The following is a 21,144-nucleotide window of genomic DNA, read 5'->3' as shown; positions in this document are numbered from 1 at the left end:
AGATTCCATATATAGTACATATGCAATAGACACTCATGAACACACACAGAGATACACACACAAAAATGTGCATCCACAAACACATACCATTTAACTCTCTTGTGCTAATGCATGTGCTTTGGCACTTACATGACAGATACCCTCTCGCCTCTTTTAAGATGTAGGTGCAAGCACCATGCTCAGGAGCATTCCGCTAGGGCCGATGAAGTAGGTGTCAAAACCTGTATTTCCTCACTGCCAGTGAAATTCTACTGCCGTTTCATCCTTCTCTTCCAACCTCTCCATTCACCTGCCCAATTTCATCCCCTGAAACAATATAAAATGTCTCAAGACAAAAGAGAGATTAGCTCATTTGTGTTCTCCTCTGTATTGCGTCAGAGCTCTTCCTTTCATCCCAGACCCTCATCCCCCACTCACGCCTGCCCATCCCCTTGAAAGTCCCTTCCTCCTCCAAGAATGCACACCCCTCCCCCAACCCCCCTCACAATTTCAATCTCTTAAATGTGGGGAGTGTGTGCTGCCCACAGAAATAGAATGAATATAGCAGGCATCCCCATTCAAGTCATTGATGGCATAATGGGTGGACTGGCAGCCATTTTGAGTGTACCCATGCCAGAAAGTAAAAGCAGGAAGTGTACCCTTGAAACTGTGCTGTGATTTGTTGAGTCAACTCACTGACATTACAAAAAATACATTATATTGTATTAGCTACATCAGTTAGCATAATTTGAATGAACATTCTACATCACCATGGCAATCCAGCATCAGTTGACATAACATTCCAAATTACCATGGAGATGATTGCATCACAATACCAGACAGCCATTGAGAGTGTACTCATGAGTTTACCAGTCAAATGAATGCAATAAAGAGGTCAATGGAACACAGACAGTAGGGGATAGAATAAGGATGCAGGATTGCCGCACATTCAACAAATCTGATATAACAAAGTAGATATTCATCAAATCCGTCATGATTGATGTATTGTAACAGGCCCACAATATGGTTACTAAAGTCCAATTTGGATATATTTGGCTGTTTTTGCTGCATAACATTTAGAAGCTGTTCCTTTTCCAGTTTAGAAGAAGTGACTCCTAAATGCTAACTCCCATTCGCATAAGCTGGTAGCATAACTAGTATACAGAAATCGGTGGTGGTAGTCAAAGTCGTTTTTTAACTGCAATGCTGTTGATTGGTGACGATGTCAAAATAATTATTTGGGGTTGACATCTATACAAACATTATATTCTGATTTTTACCTCAACCTAGTGGGAAATACACATATAAACAATAGCCTAAATGCAGGAAAATGTTGCTAGGGGGCAATGAGGAGATTTGGGATTGTTTCCCGACAGCATATTTCCCCCACGTGTTTCCATGGCATTTCCATTTGTTTTGGTCAAGTTCCATTGACCTCTTTACTGCATCATTTGCCAATGTTAGAGCTTCCAAGCCCTCTCTATTCATTATATTTCTATGGTGCTGCCTGCCTATCACAGCTTGAAGTTCCAGTGAGATGGGTTATTATGATGTAAGAGGTAGAGGAAGAGATGACCTCTGTCTGCATGCATTAACATTGTCATATTTTTCAAAGAAACGCACAGGCAAGCCAAGCTCCACCAAATAAAATATTTGCAAGGCCGAAGACCTTAGGGACGTTGTTCTAAAGGTAATACAATCAGGCGACCCCTAACCCAAACGAAACCTGGTCTGTACGTAACTGTAGATGTTCTGTAGATACTGTCTCCTACTGCTGATACTGGTGCACTCAATCAATCAGCCAACAACAATAAAGCAATGGACTGATTTCAGTTTTAAAAGATGTCCATTTTTTGCACCTAGGGTTTACTAAGGGTTACTTATTATAGTCAATCATAAAGGTGTCTTAAAATACGGTTGAAATAATTGTAACATGTTAAAATTGACTAAAATGACCCATCATTATACAATAAGGCCCTATGTCAAATGACTTTTGCCTAATTGATATAGAAGAACAAAAGTACAATCAGGTATAACAGTCTTTTTTTATTCTCCAAGCCATCAATGAACATTCCTCAATGTTTGCACCACTATAAAAGGCCAAAACTTTTCATCCATTATTTTTTCATATAGTTAAGGAAAGGATATGTCTAAATTAGATCACTATTGGATACTATTCCAAAAAAAAAACATTTTTAATATTCATCAGCCTCACACACAAAGACAAGACTATTCATTCCATTCAACATTTCCAATGTCACGTTTCTTTGCTCTGTTGTCCTGTTTTCCTATACTCATCCCTCAAATTTCGCTGGCTTTCATCTCACCACAAATGCTGCAAACACAGGCCGCCCCTCTACAATGACATGTGGGGCACAAAGACTCAGTAGGGCACACTGCATCCATGTCTCACATCTCTTCCTACATGTATCTCACTCCCCCTCTCTACACTTGAGTGGTTGTATTTCCTTTTGGTTAATCGGAAACTCGTTTGCCACAACAGACATTTTTATATTTATCTTCAGAAGCTTGTGTTGAAGGTTTTTTCGGATCATTAGGTACATCACATTTATATTAGCTTCAGACCAAGTCTACAGCCTGACTTATTGCCTCACCGATTGCCTCAGGAATCTGGATGTCGCCAGGCAGGTTCAAGTTCTTTTTTAATTCGCAGTAACTTTGCACCTCAACGGCATCCTCTGGCTTGTCAATGCCATTGACACATTCCTTTTGCTGTGGCTCCGGGGCAGACACGGCAGCCGGCTCGACCGCCTGCTCCTGACACTCCCCATTGACCTCAGGGGCAGAAGGCTCAGCAGTAGCCTCCACTGAGGAAACAACTTCCTTGTTGTCCAGCACAGCCTCCTCTTGCTCAGCGCTGGCCTCCTCTGCAGCAGCAGGTGCAGCAGATTCTGAAATGATGATCTCCGGGATGGGTTCTGCGATGTCGGCAGCATCTGGCTCTGCTGCTTCAGTTACTGCATCAGCAGCTTCAGATTCAAGCTCTGCTACGGATTCTTCTACAGGTAGGGGGAGCTCTTCAGCGGCTGGTTGTGGGATGGAATCTGCCTCTGGCTCTGCGGCTGCCTCTGTGGCTGACTCTGACACGGCTTCTGCAACTGATGCAGGCTCCTCCTCCGGGGCGGGTGAAGCTGCTTCTGCCTCTACTGGTGCCTCGACCACAGCCTCAGTTTCTGGGGCCTTCCCTGTAACAGTCTCTGTTTCAGGCTCTGGAGCGGCAGGCTCTGGTTCTGTAGTGTCTGTAATCTCGGCTGTCACTTCTGTGGCTTGTTCTGTAGCCTCAGAAGCATTTTCTGGTGCTGCAGCTAGCTCCACAGAGGCTGCCACAGGCTCTTCTGGTGCAGGCTCTTTTGGTGCTGCCTCAGGCTCCTCTGGTGCAGGTTCTTTTGGTGCTGCCGCAGGCTCTTCTGATGGAGGCTCTTCCACTGCAGGCTCTTTTGGTGCTACTGCAGGCTCTTCTGGTGCAGGTTGTTTTTGGGCTGCTGCAGGCTCTTCTGGTGCAAGTTCTTTTGGTGCTGTTGCAGGCTCTTCTGGTACAGGCTCTTCTGGTACAGGCTCTTCCACTGCAGGCTCTTTTGGTGCAGCCGCTGGTTCCTTTAGTGCCGCTGGTTCTTCCGGTGCCTCTGTTTTATCTGTTGCTGCCGCAGGTTCCTCTGGTGCTGCCGCAGGTTCCTCTGGTGATGCCGCTGGTTCCTCAGCTGCTGCAGGTTCTTCCGGTGCTGCCACGGGCTCTTCTGGAGCTGCAAGCTCTTCTGGAGCTGCGGCTGGTTCCTCTGCTACTGCTGCAGGTTCTTCCGGTGCTGCCACTGGCTCTTCTGAGGCTGCAGGTTCTTCTGGTGCTGCAGCTGGCGCTGGGTCCTCTGGTGCTGCAGCTGGTTCTCTTGAAGCCACCGGTTCTTCTGCTGCTGGCGCAGGTTCTTCCGGTGCCGCCACTGGCTTTTCTGGGGCTGCAGGTTCTTCTGGTGCTGCGGCTGGTTCCTCTGCTACTGCTGCAGGTTCTTCCGGTGCATCCACTGGCTCTTCTGAGGCTGCAGGTTCTTCTGGTGCTGCAGCTGGCGCTGGGTCCTCTGGTGCTGCAGCTGGTTCTCTTGAAGCCACCGGTTCTTCTGCTGCTGGCGCAGGCTCTTCCGGTGCCGCCACTGGCTTTTCTGGGGCTGCAGGTTCTTCTGGTGCTGCGGCTGGTTCCTCTGCTACTGCTGCAGGTTCTTCCGGTGCATCCACTGGCTCTCCTGAGGCTGCAGGTTCTTCTGGTGCTGCAGCTGGCGCTGGGTCCTCTGGTGCTGTGGCTGGTTCTTCTGAAGTCGCTGGTTCTTCTGCTGCTGGCGCTGGTTCTGCCGGTGCTGCCACAGGTTCATCTGGTACAGCCGCTGGCTCTGCGGTGGCCCCCTTGGCCACGGCCTCTATAGCTGACAGTGCCTCTTCTGTCGCTTCTGTGATGGCTACCACTGTCGACTCCACTGCTCCCTCCACCGCAGCAGACACTTTAGGAGCAGTCTTCGCTGCCAACTTAGCGACCGGAGCTGGTGCTTTGCTCTCCACAACATGGGTCACGGCCTCAACGGCACTCACAGCAGCCACAGTAATCTCCTCCTTCTTGTCCTTTGGGTCGCTGACATCGTACCCCTTCTTCCGCTTGCTCAGCTTGCCTCCCATGGTGTCTCCTAAAAGTGAATAATAAAATCAGAATGACTTAACAAGTGTGACAGGTTGTTGCGTTTGAAAATATATGTATAGCATATATTCATTTCCTTTAATTACCCACCACAAACCTCAATACCAAGTTAAAGCTAAAGAAAATGCAGGGCATTGCAATTCTGCCTCCTGTCTCCGAGAAATCACTCAGTCAGGCTTTAAAGGGGGAAGGCATTTCAATCTGGAAACCACACTCTGCCAAATACTATTGGCTAAAAGACAAATGACCATTGCATGGGAACTACTCCAAGTTCTAAACTATCCAGTGCTCTTGTATAAACCACAGGACAAGAGACCCTCTCTGGAGTCTTAGGTTATGTTATTATGTGCCAAGTGAGCCTCCCATTCTACTGTTGCCCTATAATGGTCTGTTTTAGTTGTACACTTATTCCCACTGGTATACTTTTAGAATAGTAGGTTAGAGGCACAGTTAGAGGAGGAAAGGGGACTTGAGTTCACAGAATAAAGAAAAAAACACAAATGCTTTTAGCTATAGGTTTTGGGAACCTATTGAGCACTTGTTGTCAGGACATCTAAAATGACTGCAAGCAAAACAAAAGAAACAGGGGGAGGGAGAGTGGGGGGGGGGGGGGGTGTATAACTATCTAGTGCACTGTAAATAAGTAAGGGATAATCAACGAGGGGTTATTCATTCTGTGGAAAGTAATGAACGAGGTGGAATGCCCTTCAAGCCAATCAGAAACGACTATTGAACAATGCCATGGTATTTTGAAAACTACAGGTTGGTGATACATTTTTTTGGGGCTATGGTCTGGATTTGGTCTATCGTTTAGTGCAAGGGTTAGATAAGATTCAGGCCAGGGTACATGGACAAGATAACATATTATTTTACAGACCAGAAACTCGTGTTCTGCACACTCCTGTTACTTGCAACCACTAAAGTGTGGGAATTAAGTAAGGGATAATCAATGAGGGGCTATGCGTTCTATGTAAAATAATGAATGATGTGGAAGGTGTGTTCCACAACGCGCCAACGGAGTGGAACTGACCTTCCACAGAGATGCATTCTTTTCCAGAGTATGCATAGAACCCCGAGTTGATTATCCCTTTTATACCACGCCTTTTATATCATGGCTATACCATGCTACTAGAAAAGTGTTAATTAGCAAGTACTAATGTGTTCAACATCACTGAAGTAGCTAGCTAGCAAGTTTACTAGATAGCTACAGTACGTTGCCATGGTTAAACCATCAGCTAAACCATCAGACCTAGCTTGCTATTATGAAAATCAAATTCAACAATACCAATACTGTTTTAAATGTGACTTTTGCATTCAAAAGCAGCCCAAACTAAACATGTCAAAAATGTATGATAGCCATTGAATTCTACCATGCAAAAATACCTGTGTGTTATTTAAGCAATAATGACTGAGGGGGTGTGGTATATGTCCAATATACCATGATAAGGTCTGTTCCTTTACACAACACAATGCATTGTGCCTGGATACAGCCCTTAGCCATGGTATATTGGCCATGTATCACAAACCCAGAGGTGCCTTACTGCTATTATAAACTGGTCGCCAACATTATTGGGACAGTAAAAATACATGCTTTGTCATACCAGTGGTATACAGTCTGATATACCACGGATGTCAGCCAATCAGCATTCAGGGCTCAAACCACCCAGTTTCGAAAGGGAAAAAATGCATGCTCTAGAATGCCCTTCAAGCCAATCACAAAGGACTATTCAACAATGCCATGGTATAATACTAAGTAGTAGTATTCCGAGTTAGTACCATGCATCATCCACTGATGACAAAAACATATAGCTAAACTATTTGCTTAAGTATGTGTGTAGGGTTAAGGTTATCACATTGGTCTCACTCACAAAATAGTGTTTATCTTATTCCATTGCCATGCTTGTAAGTGGAAGAGCTGATTTCAACATACCTCAACTTCCCTTCCCTCTATCAGAAAACCGAGAACTGGGAATTAAATGTTATCTGTTTGGTGATAATAGTACTAAATTAATCCTTAAAATAATAGTAGGCTGGCTGTCAAAGAAATCAATATTTACCAATGGAATGGATATACTAAACAGGCATTATAGGTTACAGGTTCTTCTGCCTAACATACAGTATCAAGTGAAGCCAAAAGGTGGAAAATGCTCAACATGCAGTCGGTTCTCAAAAAAGACTATTCTTTGAGGCAAAACTAAGTACGAACGTAGCAATAGACTATGACATTTTCCGCAAGTACTTATTTTGACAATATCCAAAATGTCACAAACATAGTTTAATCTAATTAGGCTTTTTCGTCAGATGGGTGAGAGAGCGACTGCCATATAGCATATTTATTTTAACTGCAGCACACACGGGCGTGATCATAATAGGAGCTGTCCATAGTACTGCATTGGGACAATCAAGAAGGGATGCAGACAGAGGGAGCCATGCGCCAGGCCAGCGCCGGTAGGCTAAACAGCTAAATCCATGCTGATATCAGAGCAGCGATTGTTCCCCTCCACTAAACTATCGGATAAACAGGCTTTCATATTCCTCCCAATCACTGTCCATATTAATTTCGGGGGTTATTTCATGTGTTTGACTCAATTAATTGAATCGGTTTACATGACATTTGCCTATACACACATTGAAAGAAAAACCTTCAGACATTTCAAAATTAGATTTCAATATACATCTGCCAAAAGCACATGACAATTGTCACATATTGGGGAAGTACTTGGGGCCTATCGGCGAGGGGATGAAACAGTACCAGTTTTAGGGGTGTGAGGGATAAACCAATTACAGCAATATGATCACACACAGATTACTGCCATGTGTTATTTTGTCTTAAAACTCAAATCTGGCTAAAGACACTTTAATTACGGCGAAGGAAAATGCGCAGAGAATTGTACAACTCCTGTTGCCATAGCAAGGCACTGAGAGACGTGCATCCTAGCCTGCTACAGAATGAAGTTAACTGTGAAACCCACCTGATTGTAAAAAGTATAACTTGTATCGTTTGGATGGATGGCAGTCTTTGATGTGTGTCATTATAGAACAAATATAAGTAATTATTTGAAACGATATATTATCGACAGTGAAGACACAAGCGCAGTGACTCCATCCCCCCAACCACATTACACACCGCTACTCCACTCTATCTACCCTGTTCGTTAATGTACCCATACCGTCTAGTGGGGCTCCACAGGCGTGTAGAGGCACGATTGAAAATATGTTTGTATTTTTTATATTAAGCTTGAATCTTGATTTGTCATCTTATTCTGCACTTTATTTGTTATTTTTTTTAATGTATTGATTTGGGCACACAGCCCTGTCACCCTGATGCTTCTGGATATATTTTTTTCTACGCCTCATAGCGCAGACAAATTGTTAAAATCCCAGCCAGGAGTCCTTGGAACATCCACATAATAAAACGCAAATCATGGCTCGAAGATGTTGAATCTGAAAATCTAGCACGCACCGGTAGGAATGCAAATACATGAACAAAAGAGAACAAAGGATAGCTTATCCAACTCTTTCTCCATTCTCTATTCTTCATTCTCCAATTTACCACAACAGCATGCTCTATATGTTCTCTTATTTTCTCCAGAATGAAAAAAAATAACATACAAAAGCTGAAAAATATAGATACAAAGTTCACCAACCTGGATTTCTGCCTTAAACCCAAACGGCAAGGAGAGTCGAGGAGCTGATGTATTCCCTTGCAAGACTGAGCACGGACTGATAATAGAAAGAATCTTGCGACTGAAAGCTGCACCAAAGTCCTCCTCGTTCCCTGAGGTGCAATCTAGGACTGTGCTTTTTTGAAGAGTGCCCCTATAGGTTTGCCAGACATCATTCCCTATCACAATCTATCCCACCCACTGCGTGCAATCTAGGGGAAAGTGGGGTAAATTGAGCCATTTTTACATTTAGCATCACTCTGTCAAGGGAAATATAATAATATTTCTAACAAAGATATCTAGGCTACATATATTTCATGATGTATCCCTGGAAATTCAGAATTCATGTAAACGTTACAGTTTGGAAAACATAGCCTGTTTTCTCTTAGCACAACTTACCCCTGGTATTGGGTAAATTGAGCCGCAGGACAGGGTAAATTAAGCCACCTACAAATTTAAAGCCATGTCTATCTCAGAGGAGGCCGGTGGGAGGAGCTATAGGAGGATGGACTAATTATAATGGCTGGAATGGAACCAATGGAACGGAGTCAAACATGCAGTTTCCATATGTTTAATGTGTTTGATACTGTTCCATTTATACCATTCCAGCTTTCACAATGACCCTTCCTCCTATAGCTCCTCCCACCAGCCTCCACTGGTCTATCTTTATTTCCCAAACACAATTCAACACAATCACAATCACTTTTTTGTCTTTTAATAATTTTAAGCATCTTTTAACACATGCTTAAAACCTAACAAACAATGTACTTAAAAAAAAATAAAAAAATTTTAACATAGGCCAGGCACTGTTGTTACATCATATCCCAGCGACAATGAAACGCTACTAGCGCACACCACTATCTAGCTGGCCATTTCCCACTGGTTACACTCACCTCCCTTTGACCTCCTCCTTCTCTGCAGCAACCAGTGATCCGGGTCAACAGCATCAATATAACAGTGTTGCTTCCGTCCCTCTCCTTGGCCCAACCTGTGCTTGAACCAAGGACCCTCTGAACACATCGATAACAGTCTCCCTTAAAGAATTGTTACCTATCCCTCCACAAAAGCCTAGCATAGCAAGGAAATCATCTACTTCAAGGTCTCAGAGTAAGTGACTTCACCGATTGAAATGCTGCTAGCCTGCCATTTCACACCAGTTACACAAGGATGCACTTTCACACTAGGTTTAGGACCTCAAATAGAAGCTAATAGAGACCCCAACTGATGTATAGAATAATCTTAAAATGATCTACTTTGGTGTAGATACAAGCATCATGAAACCTCTTAACACAAAAAAATAATTTCACTTGATGAAAATACATTTTTTGGACCTAACTTGCTTACCACTTTTTCCATGTGGTTTCATCCTTCACAGACTCCATAAAACGATGACCTCAATATTTGGTCCAACTATAAATGTTGTGCATGGTTTCCTAGAAACAAGGGTGGCTCAACTTACTCCTTTGCTCAACTTAGCCCCTCTCTTCTATACTCTAGTGCATACTTCTGTAGATTAGATGGGGTTTACACATTTGAATGAACGCTCTTATTTCACGTCATAAGTGATCGCTATCACAACGGTCTTTCTTTGACTTAAGTTTGTATTAAACTTATGTAGTCTTATTTAGTCTTTATCTGTGTGGTGAGTGGTGACAAAGAGGGCAATAACACTCCCCTTCCTCCCCCAATCAAAGTCAGAAACGGACTATATTAAGGACCTTATTCTAAGGTGGTTCCTGGTGGAATGTTGAAATTACAATATTATGTTTTTTTTTATTTCACCTTAATTTAACCAGGTAGGCTAGTTGAGAACAAATCTCATGTATCGGTTCAACTAGAATATATGTATTGCACCACAGTTTCCCTACAAAGAATTGTTGGTAAATTGAATTCTACAGAATGGAAATGTGTTCTTTCCGCTATTGTGTTGGATGATGAAATATTTTGCAGTATTATGTAACTCAGTACCTTTACTCCAGGACCTGTGTAAGTCAATTTAACCACGTGACATCAGGGCCGTAGCTACAGTACATATGAGCAGGGTAGGTGAGTAAAGGATTACATGTAATCTGTTACATGTGTAAGGTTCTGTATTTATTTTCTTAGTCAACCCTGTGTTCTGTATCGTTGTGTTCTTGAACGTAACCCTGTTTCCTTGTGTTCTTGAACGTAGCCCTGTCTTTCATTTTTGTTCATTGATATCACCTGTGTTAGTTACTCACCTGGGCTCATCAGCTCTTTATTTAGTTCAGTTCATTCTGTTTGTGCCTTTGTGAGGTATTGTTTGTTTTGACTAAGCCTGTTCTTAGCTTGTTTGTGAGAACCAGTTATAGCCTTCAGTCCTAGTTTTGATTCACCTGCCTGTTTGCCTACATATGACCATGATTCCTGCTTTCTGCGAAGGTGAAATAATCCTGCCGCGCTCTGTGCATGAATCTACACCTTTTTCTCCCAGAGTATTCATTACAGAATACCTCACCTAAAAACGGAATGGCTTCAGTGGAGCTACAGCAGCGCCTAACCCAGCAAGAGGAGCATATGGAGGAAATCTGCCATCTCCTCCGCCAGCCTACTCCTCCGATGCCAGGTATCGTAACCCATAGTCCTTCATTCATATCCATGCCTGGAAAATATGACGGTTCACCTGGGAAATGTATTTCTGACGCAATGCAGCAAATACAAATACAACCCCACTAACTTTGCCACCAACAGGAGCAGGGTGGATTTTGTTGCCTCTACTCACAGGCAAAGCCCTGGATTGGGCCACTGCCATATGGACTGTCAACAGCACAGAACTTGGATCCGAGACCCATTTCCACACCCTTTTCAAAAAGGTATTCGATCCTTCTCCTTCCGGTCGTCCTATAGGAGACCTCCTCATAGAACTTCAACAAGGACACAATTCAGCTACCCAGTATGCCCGAGAGTTCCGCACCATGGCTGCAGGGAGTGGATGGCGTGAGGCTGCTTTACTTAGCGTCTTCCGAAGTGGGCCCAACAGAACTTCAGGCGGAGCTGGCCTGTGGAGGTGACCTTCAGGATTTAAATCAATACATTCGAATTTCACTCTCCATCGACCACCTCGTCGCCGCCCGCTGAAGAACTCTGCCACCCAGGAATCCGAAACCTTCTCTTTCCATGACTCCGTCATCCCGTCCGACTATTCCAGAGCCCATGCAGTTGGGCCATGCTCCTCTCCCGTGTATCGGCCGTCAAAGGAGAATCCAAGAAGGGCTCTGCCTATACTGTAGAGGGAAGGATCATCTACTCAGCCCTGTTCTCCCCCCATGGTGAGATGGGGGGCAAACATACAGGTAAGCATGTTATTTCTAAATGTCTCCCAGAAGCAATTCTCCATCCCAGTATTGATAACCGTGAAGGGGGTTAGTAAGTACGTAGAGGGCTTGATAGATTCGGGAGCAGCAGGTAATTTTATCGATCATCAGCTAGTACAAGAGCTTGACATTGGTCTAAAACCTGTCACCCCTTCCTCAAGGATTAACACCCTGGACGGGCAGCCATTGGTCACGGGCTTCATTATACACCTGACAGTGTCACCCTCCAGATTGGAGTCTCCCACACCGAAACCATTCAACTCATGGAACTCTCATCCCCCGAACAGCCACTCATCCTCGGACACCCCTGGCTTTGTCGTCACGACCCTGCCATCTCGTGGCAACAAGATTAACTACTCTCCTTGTCTTCTACCTGCTTCACCAGTTGTCTCAGCCTACCCTGCAGAGCCACCACCATTGAGGCCTCTGCAGTGCTTTAACAAGCGATTGAAAATGCTAACTTTGAAAGGTTAGCCCACGCACCCTGTGTGACCCAGAATCATGAAATTGTGTCCATAGGTCCCTCTCCTCACAAGAAAAAAAAAAACTTCCTTAAGAAACCATAAAGTCCGCCATCATAGATTTTCCACCATTTACAAATTTGTGAAAATCTCTTAAAACGCTTTTCCTCTAGCACGGATTGACCGATCTGCACAAAACTTGACATGTGGCATGTACAGTGGGGCAAAAAAGTATTTAGTCAGCCACCAATTGTGCAAGTTCTCCCACTTAAAGATGAGAGGCCTGTAATTTTCATCATAGGTACACTTCAACTATGACAGACAAAATGAGGAGAAAAATGTATTTGCAAATTATGGTGGAAAATAAGTATTTGGTCAATAACAAAAGTTTCTCTCAATACTTTGTTATATACCCTTTGTTGGCAATGACAGAGGTCAAACGTTTTCTGTAAGTCTTCACAAGGTTTTCACACACTGTTGCTGGTATTTTGGCCCATTCCTCCATGCAAATCTCCTCTAGAACAGTGATGTTTTGAGGCTGTTGCTGGGCAACACGGACTTTCAACTCCCTCCAAAGATTTTCTATGGGGTTGAGATCTGGAGACTGGCTAGGCCACTTCAGGATCTTGAAATGCTTCTTACGAAGCCACTCCTTCGTTGCCCGGGCGGTGTGTTTGGGATCATTGTCATGCTGAAAGACCCAGCCACATTTCATCTTCAATGCCCTTGCTGATGGAAGGAGGTTTTCACTCAAAATCTCACGATACATGGCCCCATTCTTTCCTTTACATGGATCAGTCGTCCTGGTCCCTTTGCAGAAAAACAGCCCCAAAGCATGATGTTTTCACCCCCATGCTTCACAGTAGGCATGGTGTTCTTTGGATGCAACTCAGCATTCCTTGTCCTCCAAACACGACGAGTTGCGTTTTTACCAAAAAGTTATATTTTGGTTTCATCTGACCATATGACATTCTCCCAATCTTCTTCTGGATCATCCAAATGCTCTCTAGCGAACTTCAGACGGGCCTGGACATGTACTGGCTTAAGCAGGGGGACACGTCTGACACTGCAGGATTTGAGTCCCTGGTGGCGTAGTGTGTTACTGATGGTAGGCTTTGTTACTTTGGTCCCAGCTCTCTGCAGGTCATTCACTAGGTCCCCCCGTGTGGTTCTGGGATTTTTGCTCACCGTTCTTGTGATCATTTTGACCCCACAGGGTGAGATCTTGCGTGGAGCCCCAGATCGAGGGAGATTATCAGTGGTCTTGTATGTCTTCCATTTCCTAATAATTGCTCCCACATTTGATTTCTTCAAACCAAGCTGCTTACCTATTGCAGATTCAGTCTTCCCAGCCTGGTGCAGGTCTACAATTTTGTTTCTGGTGTCCTTTGACAGCTCTTTGGTCTTGGCCATAGTGGAGTTTGGAGTGTGACTGTTTGAGGTTGTGGACAGGTGTGTTTTATACTGATAAAAAGTTCAAACAGGTGCCATTAATACAGGTAACGAGTGGAGGACAGAGGAGCCTCTTAAAAAAAAAAAAGTTACGGTCTGCGAGAGCCAGAAATCTTGCTTGTTTGTAGGTGACCAAATACTTATTTTCCACCATAATTTGCAAATAATTTCATTAAAAATCCTACGATGTGCCTCATCTTTTTAAGTTGCAGAACTTGCTCAATTAGTGGCTAACTAAATAGTTTTTTGCCCCACTGTCTGGACCAAGGTCTCTCTTATTTTTGTTGAATTTTACCCCTTTTTCTCCCCAATTTCGTGGTATCCAATTGTTAGTAGCTACTATCTTGTCTCATCGCCTCTCCCGAGCCCGTACGGGAGTTGTAGCGAAGGTTGAAAGTCATGCGTCCTCCGATACACAACCCAACCAAGCCGCACTGCTTCTTAACACAGCGCACATCCAACCTGGAAGCCAGCTGCACCAATGTGTCGGAGGAAACACTGTGCACCTGGCAACCTTGGTTAGCGTGCACTGAGCCCGGCCCGCCACAGGAGTCGCTGGTGCGCGATGAGACAAGGATATCCCTACCGGCCAAGCCCTCCCTAACCCGGACGACGCTAGGCTAATTGTGCGTCACGGCTGGTTACGACAGAGCCTGGGCACAAACCCAGAGTCTATGGTGGTACAGCTGGCGCTGCAGTACAGCGCCCTTAATCACTGCGCCACCCGGGAGGCCCCGTACCAAGGTCTTTCAACACAACCATTTCTAGACGAGTATCAAAAACACACCGCTTTTGACTAATAAACATTCACGTGGGTGTGGTCTCGCACATGAATGCATACAAATCAGACAAGGATCTTCTTATTGTGACGACAAATTGGTACACATGTTCCAAACACTGTCAAGACTCAACATATCTACGCACATTTAGATAAACCACACGGTGGCGCCATAATGGGCACATGTCTATATGAAATTTGGCATACACGCTTAAGGAGGTGAGTGTAGCTAGCCTATGGATTATGGTTGTTGAGTTTGGCCGCATGGTGGCGCTGCTGGGCAGGAAAAAAAACATTAATGCAAGCTCATTGGTTCGTATCAGCCATGTTGTTTTAGATAGACTCTTGGGAAATGTTGTGTTTAAAGACGTGTATCCATAGATGCTACATACAAAATTTGGTTCAGGAGAAGAAGACATTTAAAGTAATCAATATCATTATAAATAGTCAACAATACAGTACCAGTCAAAAGTTTGGACAACTTCTCATTCAAGAGTTTTGCTTTACTCTTTTCTACATTGTAGAATAATAGCGAAGACATCAAAAATGTAAAATAACACATGGAATCATGTAGTAACCAAAAAGGTGTTAAACATATCAAAACATATAATATATTTGGGTCACCACCCTTTGCCTTGATGACAGCTTTGCACACTCTTGGCATTCTCTCAAGCAGCTTCATGAGGTACAATACAGGTGAATACAAGTTAGTGTGGTAGCCTTCTGTTGCCTTTCCCTGCACAATGTCTGCAATGCATTTAAATTAACAGGTGTGCCTTGCTAATTTGTGGAATTTCTTTCCTTAATGCGTTTGAGCCAATAAGTTGTGTTGTGACAAGGTAGGGGTGGTATACAGAAGATGGTCTCTTACCAAATAGGGCTAAGTCCATATTATGTCAAGAACCGCTCAAATAAGCAAAGAGAAACAGCAGTCCATCATTACTTTAAGACATGAAGGTCATTCAAATTGGAAAATTTCAGTTTCTTCAAGTGCAGTTGCAAAAACCATCAAGTGCTATGATGAAACTGGCTCTCATGAGGACCACCACAGGAAAGGAAGACCCAGAGTTACCTCTGCTGCAGAGGGCAAGTTCATTAGAGTTAGCTGCACCACAGATTGCAGCCCAAATAAATGCTTCACAGAGTTCAAGTAACAGACACATCAACTGTTCAGAGGAGACTGCATGAATCAGAATTTGAGATTTTTGGTTCTAACCGCCGCGTCTTTGTGAGATGCAGAGTAGTTGAACGGATGATCTACGAATGTGTGATTCCCACCGTGAAGCACGGATGAGGTGGTGTGAGGGTGCTTTGCTGGTGACACTGTCTGTGATCTATTTAGAATTCAAGACACACTAAACAGCAGGTCTACCACAGCATTCTGCAGTGATACGCCATCCCATCTGGCTTTCACTTAGTGGGACTATAATATGTTTTTTCAACAGGACAATGACCCAAAACACACCTCCAGACTGTGTAAGCACTATCTGACCAAGAAGGAGAGTGTTGGTGCTGCATCAGATGACCTGGCCTCCACAATCACCCAACCTCAACCAAATTGAGATGGTTTGGGATGAGTTGGACCGCAGAGTGAAGGAAAAGCAGCCAACAAGTGCTCAGCATATGTGGGAGGTCTTTCAAGACTGTTGGAAAAGCATTCCTCATGAAGCTGGATGAGAGAATGCCAAGTGTGCAAAGCTGTCATCAAGGCAAAGGGTGGCTACTTTGAAGAATCTAAATATAAAAATATATTTTGATTTGTTTAACACTTTTTCTGGTTACTACATGATTCCATGTGTTATTTTATAGTTTTAATGTCTTCACTTTTATTCTACAATGTAGAAAACAGTAAAAATAAAGAGAACCCCTTGAATCGGTAGGTGTGTCCAAACTTTCGACCGGTACTGTACATCAAAAGTATTTAGAATGATCTGGTTGATTTTTAGTTCTGATATTTGCCATGCGTGGTAAGGAGTACAGACGTAGCTCATCCCTTGGCGATGTGTCCAATTTGTCCTGATGGTGGCACAGTGGGCCCACAGCATGAACCCCGCCAATGTTGCTTGCAGCTTAAATTTTTGCTTATTTTTGCTGTTCTCCAAATAGCATTTTAGAGTCTTGAAATTTTATAGAAATGCAGTAAATGAGCTTCAACTTTCCGGACCTCATTAAAACTCAGACCCCGCAAACTGGGCACAGGTGTCAGTTCAATGTCTAGGTTTGATTTACATTTGGTTGAGTTGTCAACTAATGTGAATTCAACAACAAATTTCACCATGTCATTGGATTTAGGTTAGAAGTGTGCAAAAAATGTGAAACTCCCAGTGCCTTAGAGTGGCTCAGTTTTCCACTTGGGTGGCTACGGCCCTTTGCGCCATAAACCCTCAGGAACATGGTGTCTAATTCCCGTAGGTTCAACATAATGTTCTTCATGTTAGTTATTGTTCGTAAAGGTGACAGCAGGCCAGGTCACTCACTCTCAATATTACTTTTCCATTTTAAGTTTCCTGACATATGGCACCTTTGTGCTATTTGCCTTCTATGTGTTAATGAGCCCAATATTACGAGTGAGGTTTAATGAAATTCTACAACTTGCTCTTTTTTGTGCGTACAGTTCACCCGAGAGATGACACAGTTCTTCATGTACAGTAGGTCTTGTCTTGTTATCATCTGCATCGTTGAAAGACAGGGAACAGGCAAATATTAATCAGGACATGTTGAAACAGTAAACGGCAGAGTATTCCATTTTGTTCTCAAGACAGGAAACATGAGGAGTTTGTGTTCTTGCCCAGGAGTGGATTTTGTTTTGATGGACTGAGAGAAAGGGTCTTTGCAAGTGTAAATCAAAGAAAGAGAGGAATAGGAAAGGAGGAATAGCATGCGTTTGTATTCTTTCAGCTGTAATTGTATATGGAAATTGTTTAGCAACCACAAGGGAAAGATACTACATAATGTGCCTTTAACTTCAAGCACTTGTAATAGCCTACTAGGCTAGACTACAGTCTTTGACCAACCACTACTGAACCAGATATTACATGTGTAATAATGTATTAACACATTAAGGACGTTCTGGATTCCACCTTACAAAACAAGCGAGTGAGACCTGTTATTCTGTCTCTCCTAAGAGTGGACTGAACCAGCTTTAACTTGATCACTCTCATTGGGCAGAAGCCATCAGAGATTAGATCACACAACTCATCAATGAGGAGGAGGCCTCTCATCTCTATGGTGTGGAATGCAATCAAACAAGTATTGAAAAAAGTGCATTCATGAAATTAACATGCTAATGAATAGGGAGAGGTGTGGTAGCAGGGTTACATATTTTCTTACTGCATACAGATGTAGTACCTACATTTGGGCCAGTCTCCTACAGCATGGAAAAAATTCTGCAGCAACAGGAAATCTGAATTATAATGTGGACTATAATTAATGCACATTTCTGTAGCGGTTGATACATATTTCGTAAGGGAAAATCAAGTCTGACATTTCTAAATGGAAATGACAAACTTTAGGAGCCTTGTCATGCCCTGACCATAGAGAGCCCTTGATTTTCTATGGTGTAGTAGGTCAGGGTGTGACTAGGGGTTGTTCTAGTATGTCTATTTCTATGTTGGTGCTAATATGGTTCCCAATTAGAGGCAGCTGTTTATCATTGCCTGATTGGGGATCATATTTAGGTAGCCATTTCACCACCTGTGTTTTGTGGGATATTGTTTGTGTGCACTTCAAAACTTCACGTTTTGTTTCTTTATTGTTTTGTTTGTTTCACGGAGATTAAAAATATGTGGAACTATACTCACGCTGCGCCTTGGTCTGCTCATTACGACGATCGTGACAAGCCTTTTAAACCTCCGACAAGCCTTTTAAATGTCCGAGGGTGAATTTACAGGGTGATCAAATTCAGATCTTACATCTGTATGATTGCCAAGCTTCCTGCCATCCTGGACCTCTATACCAGGCGGTGTCAGAGGAAGGCCCCAAAAATTCCCAAGGACTCCAGCCAACCTAGTTATAAAATGTTCTCTCTGCTACCGCACGGCAAGCAGTACCAGAGCGCAAAGTCTAGGTCAAAAAGGCATATTAACAACTTCTACCATAAGACTCTTGAACAGTTAATCAAATGGACTATTTGCATTGTCCACAACCCACCTCCCATTTTTACACTGCTGCTACTCTTTATTATCCATGCATAGCCACTTTACCTCTACCAACATGTACATATTACCTTAATTACCTCGACTAACCAGTGCCCCCACACATTGACTCTGTACCAGAACCCCTGTATATAGCCTGTTATTTTATTGCTGCTCCTTAATTATTTGTTCTATTTTTTTACATTTTGTATTTTTTTTTAAAACGATGTTGTTGGTTATGGGCTTGTAAGTGATCATTTCACTGTAAGGTCTACAACTGTTGAATTTGGCGCATGTGACAAATACAATTGGATTTGATTGGCACTTAGAAGGGAATTAACTTTTCCAAGACATGAAAACATTAATTTCCATTCAATTATGTAGTCAGTAAACTCAACTGTCACAAGCTCACCCGACGCTGTTCATGTGCCTTAGGGAATAAGCAACCTATTTGTCAGCCTTACTATACCAAAGTTCTTTCCCATGCAGGCAGAGTGTTAAGCGGCACGAAACATGAGAAAATGCTTCCTTTATCACCACTACCAGTCGATTGTTCATTTGTTAGATTTACTTTGGCTGAGGGTACGTTTATAGACTTCCTATACACCTCAAGTATAACGTTTTATGGTTTGTGTGCTCAGTTCCACTTACTAGGCTCTACAAAGCACATCATATGCATTCAATCATAAGGGTTTTGAATAACCAAGTTCTTGGAAGGCAATATTACTATGAGAACAGTGTCACCTTCTGTCTCTACTATGGAATTGCATCGACTGTTTGCTATGGGAGTATCGTTCATGGTAATGTGAACTCATAGTTTACTGTTTGGTAGTAAGCGTTTATTAGTTTAAATGACACACTATCCAATCTATACTTTTTGTTTGGAATGCTAGGTATTGTATCAGAACTGATGCCGGATGTATGAGGGGTGCATAAAACCTCTTAGGAATTGCTGAGAAGGTAGCCTAATTGTGTGTGCTAGTGAAAAAATATATAAGGACACTGAGCATGCTGCTGGAATGACAAGTTCAATAAATGTAATATATTGTATTGCAGTGTAGCAAAATTAGTGTAATTGAGCAGAAAAGCAGAACAGGGGCTTGTTTCCCTCAAGCCAAGCCTCTGACAAAAACCTGTTCCTAATACAATTGGTAAAAGTATATGATTTCCTCAATCGTTAACCCTTTAAAGCTTTTACTTTGAAATCCGCTAGCATACCGCTAGCAAAATGTATCCACTCACTACTTTAAATCGCCCTGGATAACAGTGTCTGTTAAATGGCTAAAATTTCAAACGTAAAGGTATCCATCTTCTTGCAGCACACACCGTCTCTGTTCATTAATTAAATATTGTGGAAGACCTAAGAAAATTGAATTCAAGCAGTCGAAATGATTATATGATTAGTTGTTTAAATTCAGACATTGATTGAGCAGACTTGTTTGGTATGTTAGCTAACTTTAGTCTTTAGTACAATGCTTGGTGGCTTTTAGCATAAGCTCCCTGTCTTGTCTGTCAGTAAAGCCAGTGACGCCAAGCATTGAAGGAAGGCAGCTAGCAAGTTAGCTAGCTAACTAACTAAAGTTACATTTCGCTACACCCTCAATAACATCTGCTAAATATGTGTATGTGACCAATACAATTCGATTTATTAAGTATGCAAGTGAATACTGAACGAGCGTGTATTTTATCATAAGTATAAATATAGATAAATTAAAGGCTAAAATACAATATTTTCTCTTCCATCACTCAGTCGCGGGCAGTACCAGAGCATCATGGCAAAAATGGAAAGACTAGCCAATATAACTTCTACCCCCAGACCGTCAGGTTGCTGAATGGCCACCCAATTAGCTTTTTTTTATTTATTTTTTATTTTTATTAATTTCAAATCAATACATAAAGCACATGAGGGAACACCAGCATACATAGATTACAAACAATAGACAATCGAGCTATCAATCGACCCAATTAGCTACCCCCTCTTGTACCTCAGAGTTTATGATTTTCACTGTACCTCGCATTTACATCTGCAACCATGTGCATGTGACTAATACACTCTCTACATCTAAATCTAGATGTTGCCTTCTTATGATTCCACTAGGTGGCATCACTTTACTTGTCTGGTATACGGTCGACTGTCTACTGTCTACTGTCTACTACTCTATGGTATGTTCTGCTGCTCCAGTTAATTTTCTATGGTCTTGCAACTGATGCGCAGTCAGCTCTTTCCACCCCAAACTTACCCAAATGCATTATGGCCTAGCTGCACAACTGATCCTGGACCGGTTATTAAGTGTACAATGCCAATATTTTAAAAAATAAGCCTTGCAGGATGACATCATGCAAGCCAACGCGTACTGAGCTCTCTGTTATTATGCCTGATCACAATTAGCCTACACAACACTTTCATGGCAACTTGTTATTTTACTTTGTCTTTTTTTTCCCCTTTCATGAATACAGTAAATAATTGATTAAATCATGATGATATAGTCAGATGTAGTTTTTGGGAGGAGGCTGTCTGAAACCTACAGTTAAGTAGATGCACTCGGTTTAGCATGCGCACAATATTGTACACTAGCCCACTTTAGAATTTTTGATTGGTCCACAGAAAAAGGAGTGAGCTATTATCACCATAAGTTATCAGCTTTGAC

At 42.8% G+C, this 21,144-nt stretch overlaps 1 protein-coding gene across 1 annotated transcript; it reads right to left on the bottom strand.

Moving 5' to 3' along the window:
- Positions 1-2,005: 2,005 nt before the first annotated feature.
- Positions 2,006-8,474, bottom strand: LOC110526284 (uncharacterized protein KIAA0754). The gene is made up of 2 exons (XM_036980635.1): positions 8,320-8,474; positions 2,006-4,661 (listed from the first exon to the last, which is right to left on the bottom strand). The coding sequence occupies exon 2, from the start codon at positions 4,651-4,653 to the stop codon at positions 2,560-2,562; it is 2,094 nt and encodes a 697-aa protein (XP_036836530.1). The 5' UTR covers positions 4,654-4,661; positions 8,320-8,474; the 3' UTR covers positions 2,006-2,559.
- Positions 8,475-21,144: the final 12,670 nt, after the last annotated feature.

This window comes from Oncorhynchus mykiss, chromosome 6 (genome assembly GCF_013265735.2).
Source record: "Oncorhynchus mykiss isolate Arlee chromosome 6, USDA_OmykA_1.1, whole genome shotgun sequence".
Taxonomy (NCBI): Eukaryota; Metazoa; Chordata; class Actinopteri; order Salmoniformes; family Salmonidae; genus Oncorhynchus; species Oncorhynchus mykiss.
Note: the sequence above shows the minus strand (reverse complement) of the source record. Positions and strands in the feature narration are given on the sequence as shown.